Source organism: Salmo salar, chromosome ssa13 (genome assembly GCF_905237065.1).
Source record: "Salmo salar chromosome ssa13, Ssal_v3.1, whole genome shotgun sequence".
In the NCBI taxonomy this organism is placed as follows: Eukaryota; Metazoa; Chordata; class Actinopteri; order Salmoniformes; family Salmonidae; genus Salmo; species Salmo salar.
The window spans coordinates 102,129,836-102,143,428 of record NC_059454.1 but is presented as its reverse complement, the minus strand read 5'-3'; the positions used below and the strand labels follow the sequence as shown (position 1 = coordinate 102,143,428).

Here is a 13,593-nt window from a genome sequence, read left to right as displayed (position 1 = left end):
TAAATGCACATGGCATACCCTTATTTAGAAAACACCAAACAACAGAAAAGAATGTGGTGCATATCTAGGGTAAAGGATATTATTAATTGAATTCCTACAGAGTAGGCAATAAAAACTCGTATTTCACCATATGCACAGATATCTGGGAAATTGTGATGGGGATTAGGCTACTACAGCCAGCTCTGTAACGGAAAACAGTCCGTCTCCTGTGCACCTTCCCGGTTTCAGCAGGTCCAATGTACAGTATTTGAAGTTGAAATCTGATGAGGGATTAAATGGCAGCCAGCCAGGCAGTATTAACACTTGCCAACACGCTTTTCTATTTAACCCAGGCACCATACGAATTACATAAGAGTGTGTTATACAATTCACAGGACACATTTCCTACTATGATATTTTTTTTCTTCTTCATGTAATGTGTTTTATTAATCACTGGACCTGAATAAGGTCAAGGCAGGAAATAGGCTATAGTGGGCTGGCTATACAAGCCAGGTCACCCGTTATACAAGTCAATGGAACAACTTCGAAATGTGACCTTTGAGAAACATGGATGAACGTCTAATTCTGATGTAAAACTGTGAGCGCTTGTAGCAGCCGGACGAACAGTGCACGTCTTGGTGGATGTCAGCCCCAAAGCCCGCCAGAGTGCGCTATTATTCCTGACGTCGTTATATTGGGGCTGTGTGGATGCGAGCGCCCTCGCCGTGTAGCGAGACGAAGCGGTTTTCTCGTTATAAACTTCTTCCTCGTCAAGGTCTTCGAAAAAAGAGCTGATTTCAAGAGCCAAACTAGAACTGCTACAGGAGTCGTCCACAGTAGGCGATTGCACTTTTGCACACAGTGGATAGACTTGGCCACCAAGGGTGCGTGGAGAATTCCGCTCGAACAGAAGTTCTCTTGTCTAAACGCACAAATTTCAGTTTTATGGGAAGGACGTGCTGATTACAACAATAACATAGGAAAATGGTTCTACAAAGGATATTCCGGACGGTTATCATGGGACCGCCAGGTTCAGGGAAGGGCACAGTGTCTGGGCGCATAGTAAAACGTTTCGGATTAACGCATCTTTCAAGTGGAGACCTTTTGAGAGCCAACATTAAAGCCCAAACAGGTAAGATTAGACCAGGCTGCAGTTCTAAACCTCTCCACATAAAGCAGATCATGGAAATGGCTGCTATGGCTGATGAAAATAAGCAGAATTTGAAGTAATACATAGCCTAGTCAGTTTTCTAGAAGTAGTCAGATTGTTCCCACTTGCTTGTGTTAGGAGTTTCTCATGCATGAACAGCAGCAGTCGACACATTAGATTGCATAGATGTTGCTACCATGTTCAGACCCACTGGACACGGACGTCAATTCAACGTCTATTCCACGTTGGTTCAACGTCATTTCAATGAAATTACGTGGAAACAACGTTGATTCAACCAGTGTGTGCCCAGTGGGTAAGTTGTTGGTGTGTGATATTAATACTTGGAAAAATAATCATTAAAAAACTAAAATGAATATGAAAATATCGGATGCAATCAGATTATTTTGGATGTTATGCACAAAATGTAACAGAGAATAAAGAAATTGTTATCCACAAGATGATGCAATGAAGCATGCGATGTCCTGAAAACGACGATGGTGGTTGGCTATTATCCGACTCCCCCTGGGAGAAGGATAAAGATCAAGAGTTAAACAAAATATATATTTTTTCCAAATATTACAGAGATGGTAATATATCGATACCTTGCAAACAAAATTCTCCCCTTCAGTAAAAAAAAAAAAGAAAGTGTTTTTCTGGTCTGGCTATGATGAGAGAAACAGTTCAGTCCAGTTCCACAATCATATTCTTATCTTGATGCAAAAAGGAAGAGCATGACTGGAGAGCTGACAAGACCCGATCTCATATTATTGAGAGGAATGAAGAGTTGAAACAATTTATACAGCAGATCTACAGCTATAGTAGACCTGAGCTTTCTACAGGGAAGGTCATGTGGTATGTAACTGCAACTTGTTATCACACTGCTCCAGGTCTTATCTTGACTGAAGTCCCATCAGATGTGAGGACCATCATAAACTGAGGAGTAGACGATAGCAGACCACTGACTTTCAAGGACTTTGTTCCCACTTCCCCTTGCTCCTTTTTTTACCACTCTGGAATGATATGAAACACATAAAGGACTATAGAGTTCTTTCAGAACACCCACATTTTAAACATGACGAAAGACTTTGTTTTATTGCCCATACAATCTGTGATCTAGTTATCACTTTAATAGTAATTTCTTTTAAGTACGTACACACTTGGCACACAGCAAGCCATGTGCCAAGTCCTCAAAGAATGTAAAGGTTCAAAGAATGCAAACCTGTATTTTTTTTCAGTGTGGTGTGTAGCTTCTTTGTTCTAGCCTGAGATGAGCTCCACTGTGCACAGTAGGCTAGCATTCTATGCTGCTCCTTATATGACCCAGGCCTCCAAACCTCCTCTCCCGAATGTTACAGAAATCATTTTCTGCTGTTGGAGTCAGACAAAGACTCAAACTTTTTTGGGGCCGGAGACCGCTTTTATGATAGAAAATTAATCAAGGACCCCCTCATAATCAGAACACATCTCGAGTGAGATGAAAAAATAGCATACAAGGAGTTATGACTTCGGCAGTGCATTGCCCTCGGGCTCTGAGAATTAACATTTCAAAGGCCCGCCTCTTGGCATTGGAGAGAACATTTTGTACTTTTCAAGCTAATTTCCTGCAGTTCTACAATTTTTTTTACATGAGGCAGAGAGAACTTTGCAGTTTTAATCATTTATTGTATTTTTTATTTAACCTTTATTTAACTAGGTACGTCAGTTAAGAACAAATTATTATTTACAATGAACGCTGGGCCAATTGTGCACCGCCCTATGGGACTCCCAATCACGGCCGGTTGTGATACAGCCTGGAATCGAACCAGGGTATCTGTAGTGATGCCTCTAGCACTGAGATGCTGTGCCTTAGACCGCTGCGTCACTCGGGAGCCCCCAACGCTAATTTAAAGCTTAAATTACAGTGCGTTTATATAAAAAAATAAATAGAAGAACAACAATGGAGAATACATGAAGTATTCAGTTAAAAAGATTCAATTGGTGGAGTACTGTGGATACCAATATTCATGTGAGCCTCCCAGAACATAAATTGTGGATTCATAATATTACATTGTATTGTATTACACTCAACTTATTCCACAGATCGCTTGGCCAAAACATTTTAAGTTGTTGTTAGTCATGTTCATTTAAAACAAATTGATCGAATCCCCAAGCTGCCAAGGAAAACTGTCCTTCTGCCCCTGAACAAGGCAGTTAACCCACTGTTCCTAGGCCGTCATTGTAAAAAAGTATTTGTTCTTAACTGACTTGCCTAGTTAAATAAAGAGGAAAAAAACTAAAAGAAATACCTCAGACCCCACTTTGAGAACCCCTGAATTAAAGGGAAAAAGGCCAAGGAGAAAAATAATTCTGGCCTGGAATAATCTACTAAAGTTTTTATAAACCTATTAGAAATATAGTTTATTTCAGTACATATCGTAATCCATTGGGGTGATTTTGTCAGTCTTTTCTTGACTTGGTAAAGATACAGGATATTTTTGTCTTTAATGTACATGTTATATAAGATATAAACTATATTCTGGACAGGATAAGATTTGGTAGAATATGTTCTCAGAGAATGCATAATAAAGATGACAGAGCTGAGCTCTTTGTGTTCCTGTATCTCTTCTTTTGGCAGAGCAGGAAAATATATATGACAGCTTTGTGTTTTATCCTTTCAGAGCTGGGTCTTAGCTTAATGTTGCTCTGTGTGTCTCCTCTCCTGGCAGAGCTGGGTCTTAGCTTAATGTTGCTCTGTGTGTCTCCTCTCCTGGCAGAGCTGGGTCTTAGCTTAATGTTGCTCTGTGTGTCTCCTCTCCTGGCAGAGCTGGGTCTTAGCTTAATGTTGCTCTGTGTGTCTCCTCTCCTGGCAGAGCTGGGTCTTAGCTTAATGTTGCTCTGTGTGTCTCCTCTCCTGTCAGAGCTGGGTCTTAGCTTAATGTTGCTCTGTGTGTCTCCTCTCCTGGCAGAGCTGGGTCTTAGCTTAATGTTGCTCTGTGTGTCTCCTCTCCTGTCAGAGCTGGGTCTTAGCTTAATGTTGCTCTGTGTGTCTCCTCTCCTGGCAGAGCTGGGTCTTAGCTTAATGTTGCTCTGTGTGTCTCCTCTCCTGGCAGAGCTGGGTCTTAGCTTAATGTTGCTCTGTGTGTCTCCTCTCCTGGCAGAGCTGGGTCTTAGCTTAATGTTGCTCTGTGTGTCTCCTCTCCTGGCAGAGCTGGGTCTTAGCTTAATGTTGCTCTGTGTGTCTCCTCTCCTGTCAGAGCTGGGTCTTAGCTTAATGTTGCTCTGTGTGTCTCCTCTCCTGGCAGAGCTGGGTCTTAGCTTAATGTTGCTCTGTGTGTCTCCTCTCCTGGCAGAGCTGGGTCTTAGCTTAATGTTGCTCTGTGTGTCTCCTCTCCTGGCAGAGCTGGGTCTTAGCTTAATGTTGCTCTGTGTGTCTCCTCTCCTGTCAGAGCTGGGTCTTAGCTTAATGTTGCTCTGTGTGTCTCCTCTCCTGGCAGAGCTGGGTCTTAGCTTAATGTTGCTCTGTGTGTCTCCTCTCCTGGCAGAGCTGGGTCTTAGCTTAATGTTGCTCTGTGTGTCTCCTCTCCTGGCAGAGCTGGGTCTTAGCTTAATGTTGCTCTGTGTGTCTCCTCTCCTGGCAGAGCTGGGTCTTAGCTTAATGTTGCTCTGTGTGTCTCCTCTCCTGGCAGAGCTGGGTCTTAGCTTAATGTTGCTCTGTGTGTCTCCTCTCCTGGCAGAGCTGGGTCTTAGCTTAATGTTGCTCTGTGTGTCTCCTCTCCTGGCAGAGCTGGGTCTTAGCTTAATGTTGCTCTGTGTGTCTCCTCTCCTGGCAGAGCTGGGTCTTAGCTTAATGTTGCTCTGTGTGTCTCCTCTCCTGGCAGAGCTGGGTCTTAGCTTAATGTTGCTCTGTGTGTCTCCTCTCCTGGCAGAGCTGGGTCTTAGCTTAATGTTGCTCTGTGTGTCTCCTCTCCTGGCAGAGCTGGGTCTTAGCTTAATGTTGCTCTGTGTGTCTCCTCTCCTGGCAGAGCTGGGTCTTAGCTTAATGTTGCTCTGTGTGTCTCCTCTCCTGGCAGAGCTGGGTCTTAGCTTAATGTTGCTCTGTGTGTCTCCTCTCCTGGCAGAGCTGGGTCTTAGCTTAATGTTGCTCTGTGTGTCTCCTCTCCTGGCAGAGCTGGGTCTTAGCTTAATGTTGCTCTGTGTGTCTCCTCTCCTGTCAGAGCTGGGTCTTAGCTTAATGTTGCTCTGTGTGTCTCCTCTCCTGGCAGAGCTGGGTCTTAGCTTAATGTTGCTCTGTGTGTCTCCTCTCCTGGCAGAGCTGGGTCTTAGCTTAATGTTGCTCTGTGTGTCTCCTCTCCTGGCAGAGCTGGGTCTTAGCTTAATGTTGCTCTGTGTGTCTCCTCTCCTGTCAGAGCTGGGTCTTCTGATGAAGTCATGCATCGATCAGGGTCAGCTGGTACCTGATGACGTCATCTCCCGTCTCATCCTGACAGAGATGAGGAGCATAGAGCAGAGCAGCTGGCTGCTGGACGGTAAGCAGTAAGCACCACACGCATTACGCCAACAGAGAGTGAGAGGGAGGATGACAATGGGGAAAGATAGAGAAAGGTTGTATCAAAGGGGAATATAGGTCGGACTTAAACGATGAAGTGTGTCGGAGGCTGCAGCATTACCGCTAGACCAGCCAGGCCACCCATTACTCAGATTTAGACACATCAACATAGACAAGGCAATAGGCATATGTTTTAAAAAGGCATTCAGTACACTTCAGACACCTTCAAGTGAGTAGGAATATGCTTTGGATTTGTTTCTAAGAAACATTTACATTATTTGAACAGCTTGCTGCTGAACAGTAAGCAGCACCTGTACTCATTAAGCTATTCTTGATAATGGCTGTCGTTTTACGGGCTCCTAACCAACGGTGCTATTTTTACTTTTTTTTTTTGTTGCATTGTTTGCAACTTATTTTGTACATAAATTTGCTGCTACCGTCTCTTATGACCGAAAAGAGCTTCTGGACATGAGAACAGCGATTACTCACTACGAACTGGACAAAGATTTTTTCTTTAATGAGTCCGACACAAAGGATATACTGCTTTCCGGAGAACAGGCCCAAATCCCCGTCATTAGCGTGAAGAAAGGGGCGGAGATACCGAGGGAGAAGGCCGGGGTGCCTTGTTAGGATTTGTAGGCGAGTGAGTAAATTGCCATTACGATTCTATTGGCCAACGTGAAATCACTGGAAAACAAACTTGATGATCTACGGTCGAGCTTATCCTATCTACGGGACATAAAAAACTGTAATATCTTAAGTTTCACTGAGTTGTGGCTGAACAACGACACGGATAATATAGAGCTGGCTGGGTTTTCCGTGCATCGGTAGGACAAAGCAGCTACGTCTGGTAAGAAGAGGAGCGGGGGTGTGTGTCTATTTGTCAATAACTGCTGGTGCGCGATGTCTCATGTTAAAGAAGTCTCTAGGTATTGCTCGTCTGAGGTAGATTACCTCATGATAAACTCTACCAAGAGAGATCTCATCTATATTATTCATAGCTGTCTATTTACCACCAGAAACTGATGCTGGCACTAAGACCACCACAGTCACCAGCTTCATCATTAAGTGTATTGACGACGTCGTCCCCACAGTGACCGTACGTACAAATCCCAACCAGAAGCCATGGATTACAGCCAACATCTGCACCGAGCTAAAGGCTAGAGCTGCCGCTTTCAAGGAGCGTGTCTGAGGTGCACCAACTCGGAAACCAGATTGCATAGCGGAGAAGGTATGGTGGGATTCGAAATTGTCGGGTGATGTGTTTGTTAACTTGGCTTTCCTAGACCTTATAAAGGCAGGGTAAGATGGATATAGGTCTGTAACAGTTTGGGTCTAGAGTGTCTCCCCCTTTGAAGAGGGGGATGATCGCGGCAGCTTTCCAATCTTTGGGGATCTCAGTCGATACGAAAGAGAGGTTGAACAGGCTAGTAATAGGGTTTGCAACAATTGCGGTGGATAATTTTAGAGAGGGTCCAGATTGTCTAGCCCGGCTGATTTGTAGGGGTCCAGATTTTGCAGCTCTTTCAGAACATCAGCTATCTGGATTTGGGTGAAGGAGAAATTAGGGAGGCAAGTTGCTGTGGGTGGTGCAGGGCTGTTGACCGGCGTAGGAGGAAGGCTGAAAAAATTGTCAGACTCCAGTCACCCAAGTCATAGACTGTTCTCTCTGCTACCGCATTGGCAAGAGGTACCGGAGCGCCAAGTCATGGTCCAAAAGGCTCCCTAACAGCTTCTACCCCCAAGCTATAAGACTGCTGAACAATTAATTAAAAAGCCACCCGGACTATTTACATCTACTATTTATGAAAATTGCTCTTAAAGGGTTAAATAACCTTCAGCCACTAATATCACAACTGATATGTGATGCTAGGCGGATGGACTATCAGATCAATTTGTGTTCAGCCTGGCCCAAGGCGGTTTTCCATTTCAAAATAGCTGTCAAAGTGGGAGATAATGGCAAATAGTACAGTCATGCATGCATCATGTTAAAGGGATACTTTGGGATTTTGGTAATGAGGCCCTTCATCGAGTACCCCAGAGTCAGATGAACTATTGGATACTATTTTTATGTCTCTGTGTCCAGGGACGGCCTGCTCATTAAGCAGGATTAGGTGGTCGCTAAACTGACCAAGACGCACCTTTCTCTCAACCAGTGGCATATGGGCTTTTTAGGTGAGTGCTGATGCCGCTCTATGATAAGCAGTGCCCACTTTGTCAAAGGCAAGGACACAAAATATTTCTATTGTCCATTCCCAGCGCGCCTCTCCAGGGTGCTGTTGAAGAGACACATTGTAACAATGTACGCTGAGAGTCGGGAAGCAAGTTCAGAGAGTCAATACATTTAATAAATAAATGAACAAAACAAGAAACACGAACAGCGCACCGACATGAAACAGCAACAATAACGACTGGGGAAGAAACCAAAGGGAGTGAGATATATATATATGGGCAGGTAATCAAGGGGGTGATGGAGTCCAGGTGAGTGTCATTATGCGTGGAACGCTGGTGACAGGTGTGTGCCATAACGAGCAGCCTGGTGACCTAGAGGCCGGAGAGGGAGCACATGGGACAGTACCCTCTCCCTGACCGTGCGACTCCAGCCACAGGACACCGAGGCATGGCAGCCTGTCGAGCCCGCTGAGGCAGGGGAACCCGACAAACCAGCTGACGCCTCCCAGGTAGCTCTGGTTCGGACACCCGGACCCGACATCACCTCCAACACCAAAACAAACAGTCCCCGATGCTTCCCTTTGTTGAGTCGTCATTCTGTAACGATGTATGCTGAGAGTCGGGAAGCAAGTTCAGGGAGTGACTACATTTAATAAATAAATTAACAAAACACCACAGAGGAACTCTAGTCAGTGACTATTGGGTTCTTGGTCAACTCCCTGACTAAGGCCCTTCTCCCCCAATTGCTCAGTTTGGCTGGGCGGCCAGCTTTAGGAAGAGTTTTGGTGGTTCCAAACTTCTTCCATTTAAGAATAATGGAAGCCACTGTGGTCTTGGGGACCTTCAATGCTGCAGACATTTTTTGGGACACTTCCCCAGATCTGTGCCTCGACACAATCCTGTCTTGGAGCTCTACAGACAATTCCTTCGACCTCATGGCTTGGTTTTTGCTCTGACATGCACTGTCAACTGTGGGACCTTATATAGAAAGGTGTGTGCCTTTCCAAATCATATCCAATCAATTTGAATTTACCACAGGTGGACTCCAATCAAGTTGTAGAAACATCTCAATGATGGTCAATGGAAACAGGATGCTCCCGAGGTCAAAATTCAAGTCTCATAGCAAAGGGTCTGAATACTTATGTTAATAAGGTATTTTATTTTCTTATACATTTGTAAAATGTTCTTTGTCATTATGGGGTGTGTGTGTGTGTGTGTGTGTGTGTGTGTGTGTGTGTATTGCTGAGGATTTAAAAAAAGAATGTAATCCATTTCAGAATAAGGCTATAACGTAACAAAATGTGGAAAAAGTAAAGGGGTCTGAATACTTTCTGAAGGCACTGTAAGTAGGGGTAAAGTGACTATGCATAGATAATAAACAGTGAATAACATTTGAATAATTGTTCAGCAGTTTCATGGCTTGGGGGTAGAAGCTGTTTAGGAGCCTTTTGGACCTAGACTTGGCCCTTCGGTACCGCTTGCCGTGCGGTAGCAGAGAGAACAGTCTAAGTGTACTGGAGTCTTTGACAATTTTTGGGCCTTCCTCTGACACCGCCTAGTATATAGGTCCTGGATGGCAGGAAATTTGGCCCCAGTGATGTACTGGGCCGTACGCATTACCCTCTGTAGTGCCTTACGGTCAGATGCCGAGCAGTTGCCATACCAGGCGGTGATGCAACCTGTCAGGGTGCTCTAGATGGTGCAGCTGTAGAACTTTTTGAGGTTCTGGGGACCCATGACAAATCTTTTCAGTCTCCTGAGGGGGAAAAGGCGTTGTCGTGCCATCTTCACGACTGTCTTGGTGTGTTTTGGACCATGATAGTTTGTTGGTGATGTGGACACCAAGGAACTTGAAACGCATTGGCGAAGAAGGTACGAGGGAAGGGACCTTGGACCTTCTCCACCTATACGATTAAGGAGAGATGATAGGAATCGCAGAAAGATTAATTGGAAAAGAGCCATGTCTCTGGGCCTCTACTTTGCTGTCAGGCTTCCCCCTTGGGAAGATTGTGAACATAAAACTCTAGAATGGACATTCTCAAGCTATGAAGGTTTATAACATCAACCACTCTAATGTATTATATATCTCTATGGTTACACTGGTCTCTCCTGTCTGGAAGGGTTCCCCCGCACCGTGGCTCAGGCGGAGACTCTAGACAGCGTGTGCAGTGTGGACACAGTCATCAACATTGACGTTCCTTTCCAGACCATCAAACAGAGACTGACCTCTCGCTGGCTCCACCTGCCCAGCGGACGCGTCTACAACATCGACTTCAACCCACCGAAGATCTCTGTAAGTATAGTCTGAGTCACAGATGTATTTGACGGCTAGATACTACTGAGCTATATTGAAGCTTCTGCTCCAAATGTATGTGGCCAAGTTTTAACACACAGGTCTTATTACAACATAATTCAATTTATTACACATGTAATAACCATGTAACAGGATAGTAAAAACACACTTATACACTGTATTTTTTAAAACAATTTGATAAGACCGCTTTATTGTTCCATCTCTCCCGCCACACAGTTGCTCTTGTCGTTAGCTAGCTTTAGCTGCTCTTGTCGTTAGCTAGCTTTAGCTGCTCTTGTCGTTAGCTAGCTTTAGCTGCTCTTGTCGTTAGCTAGCTTTAGCTGCTCTTGTCGTTAGCTAGCTTTAGCTGAATATGAAGCTGCTCTTTCACCATGCAACAACCTGACAGCGCCTGGCTCCCTTACAAGTCAGTCATGCTATCAAAATATGGGTATTAAAATAAAATAAACTATCCTGGAACGTTAAAGTAGGGCACAGACTGCGTGTACCTGCGGCCTGAGAGAGATTTAGAGGAGAAAGAGACAGATGGCGGAAGAAGGGATTAGACAGATAAAACAACTGTACATCCCAAATGACACCCTATTCCCTATATAGTGCACTACTTTTGACCAGAGCACTATGGCCTTTACAGGGAATAGGGTGCCATTTCCGAACGCACCCAGGGTGGCATTTGTTTGCTGTGGTAATCCAAGTGGGGACCTTTGCTCTCATCCTTGCAATTAAACTGGAGCAAACAAGACATTGTTAGCACACCTGGGTTCAAATACTATTTGGAATAATTTCAAATACTTTAGCTGTGTTTGATTGAACTTGCCTGGCGCAATGAAACCAATAGAATAGGTCCTAAAATTGCAAACCCTGCCCACCTGGCACTCTAAACAGGCTGAAGCACATGCTCAAAAAATTACGATTTAAAATAGGTGGTTGCATGGTGAATTAGGAGCGTTTAAAAGAGCAGCTTGATATTTAGCTAAAGCTAGCTAATGACAAGAGCGACTGTTCTTGACCATGAAAAGAACACTGAATGAAATCTCCTTCACCTCTCCCTGCAGCTTTCTGTATTCTGCTCTTTAGAGCCTGTGCATTGTGAGCCTGTGCATTGTGAGCCTGTGTTAGTGTTGTTTTTTTGCAATTACAAACATGCTGGTAGGAGGTTGAATGCAATTTGAATAATAAGACTTTCAGGTTAAACATTTACCTACAGTAGTGTTTGTATTCCAACGTGTTGAGTCTGAGAGCACTAATGCTTCATACAATAGAGGTGCAAATGTAGTCAAAAAGCAGCGTTTCACGTGAATTGTGCAAACAGGATGAAACTTCAGTAGATGACAGCCTCTTACTAATCTTTGCACTTCAGAGGCTGCTTGATCTGGGCGGGAGGTGTATATGGTCTACTCTCTCTTTCTCAAGGGTCTGTTCACGCTTGCTTTCTGCTAACCATACAGGTTTCTGCATGAATGTTCAGTTCCCCCTCCATGCATTTCTTAGAACAGGCAGCACTGGCTTAGGCTTTGGTGTTTACACTTTACATACCATACCACTATGTCAGTATGTTGGACTACTACGTCCAATATTTATTTGTTATTTAACCTTTGTTTAACTAGGCAAGTTAAGAACAAATTCTAATTTACAATGACGCCCTAGGAACAGTGGGTTAACTGCCTTGTTCAGGGGCAACTCGGGGATTCGATCTAGCAACCTTTCGGTTACTGGCCCAATGCTCTAACCATTAGGCTATATACCTCAGTGTAGCTCAGTTTGTGTAAGATACTAGCAACGCCAGGACCGTGGGTTTGATTCCTGCTTGGGCCACCTATTTGGAAATGTATGCACGCACCATTGTAAATTGCTTTGGATAAAAGTATCTGTTAAATGGCATATCTTAACACACTCACTGTTTGGTCTGTTTTGGTTGCCAATCCTGGCTACAGGGCCTGGATGACGTCACTGGAGAGCCTCTGATTCAGAGAGACGATGACACACCAGAGACCATCACCAGGAGGCTGAAGTCCTACGAGATCCAGACACAACCCGTGTTGGAGTACTACAGGTAAGGTCCCAAACCTGAGCTATATATATATATATATATACATGTATTACACACACACACACACACACACACACACACACACACACACACACACATATATACCTTTTATATTCATTATTATGTAAGCTGTAACTGTGTAATAATGTTGCAGTTTATCTTCTTACATCATAGGCTTTAAGGCTTATATCTGCCCTTTCAAAGTTGGGACATAACAAATGGACATTAATCTCAATTAGACATTGTGCATGACTGAATGTCAGGATTGATTCATATCACATCTATTTCTGTGGCCAATTAAAGAAGGAAAACATTAGTCAAGAGCTCCTGTGTACATAGGATGTTAAAAGCATCCAAGTTATTTATAAGATGGCTTCTGGGGCTCTTTTTCACTGGTAACTGGACAACGGGAAGAGAACTCTGAATTAACCCTACTACAGGGGCCGGTCTGAGAACTGAAATAGCTTGGGACTGTAACGCAGGATTCAGGCTCAGACAGATCAGACAGTGAATTCATTCACATCTTTCCCTTTGTTAGAAAGTGAATCTATGTTGGTAACCTTGAAAGCATTATGTAGTTGAGTACTAGGTTGTATTCAGTAGACCAGACTGTAGCAAAACATTTTGCAATGGAATGCGGAAATATGTGTTGTTACTGGAGACAATCAGGGAGTACCTACCCATTTAAAAACTACTGCTTATGTTTATTATGATGACTGTCATGAGGTACTAATATCTGTTTCTACCAACAGGAGCAAAGGGATGTTGGAGACATTCTCAGGAACGGAAACCAACAAGATCTGGCCTCACATTCAGGCATTTCTGTCCAAAAAACTCTTCCCCCAAAATGAAACGGTTGTTGGGAAAGCCTAGAATCCACTCTGGGAACAGATGGATTAGTTTACCACAATTTAAATGGAACTCAACTCTTTGGTCCAAACCATAGCAGTATCTCTGTGCCTATATAAGACCATGCCACTTAGTACAACATATTGTAGTTGGATGAGGATCACTTGTTCAACCAATGTCACATTCTATCTCTGTTCATTCCATATGTAGCCTGATCCCAGATCTGTTTATGCTGTCTTGCCAACTCCTATGGTCACTGTCAAGCTAAACATCGATCGTAGGAGTTGGCAAGACCGCACAAACAGATCTGGGACCAGGGTACACCATATGTAACTTGTTTCCAGGTGATGTGTGTGTGTGTGTGTGTGTGTGTGGACAGGACATGGCTTGAGGGTAAAGTGCCATTATGTGAAGTGGTCTTGAATTAATCAATGTTTGTAGGGCCAAGTGCCTGTTGTTGACTGTACTTTATCATGTAGTAGTTTTTAAATGATCGAAAATGTGAATCACCATGCAATTAATACATAAAAAAAATGCTGATTTTATGCCTAACGACA

General features: G+C 43.8%; 1 protein-coding gene and 1 long non-coding RNA gene across 4 annotated transcripts in view; one reads left to right on the top strand and one right to left on the bottom strand.

The window, feature by feature from the left end:
* Nucleotides 1-13,593, top strand: part of LOC106568444 (GTP:AMP phosphotransferase AK3, mitochondrial) — a 19,027-nt gene extending 5,434 nt beyond the window's left edge. The window contains exons 1-5 of one of the 3 annotated variants that reach the window (XM_045692550.1): nt 552-1,111; nt 5,515-5,634; nt 9,947-10,119; nt 12,072-12,190; nt 12,940-13,593. In XM_045692550.1, the coding sequence (XP_045548506.1) occupies nt 964-1,111; nt 5,515-5,634; nt 9,947-10,119; nt 12,072-12,190; nt 12,940-13,060 (681 nt within the window). In that variant the 5' untranslated portion in view covers nt 552-963 and the 3' untranslated portion in view covers nt 13,061-13,593. Of the gene's footprint in view, nt 1-551; nt 1,112-1,303; nt 1,443-5,514; nt 5,635-9,946; nt 10,120-12,071; nt 12,191-12,939 lie in introns of those variants that run through there. The other 2 variants (XM_045692551.1, XM_045692552.1) reach the window with 2 other exon arrangements.
* LOC123726110 (uncharacterized) lies at nt 1,514-2,626 on the bottom strand. Its single transcript, XR_006758418.1, has 2 exons — nt 2,349-2,626; nt 1,514-2,139 (listed from the first exon to the last, which is right to left on the bottom strand). It is a non-coding gene; the product is annotated as an uncharacterized lncRNA (long non-coding RNA).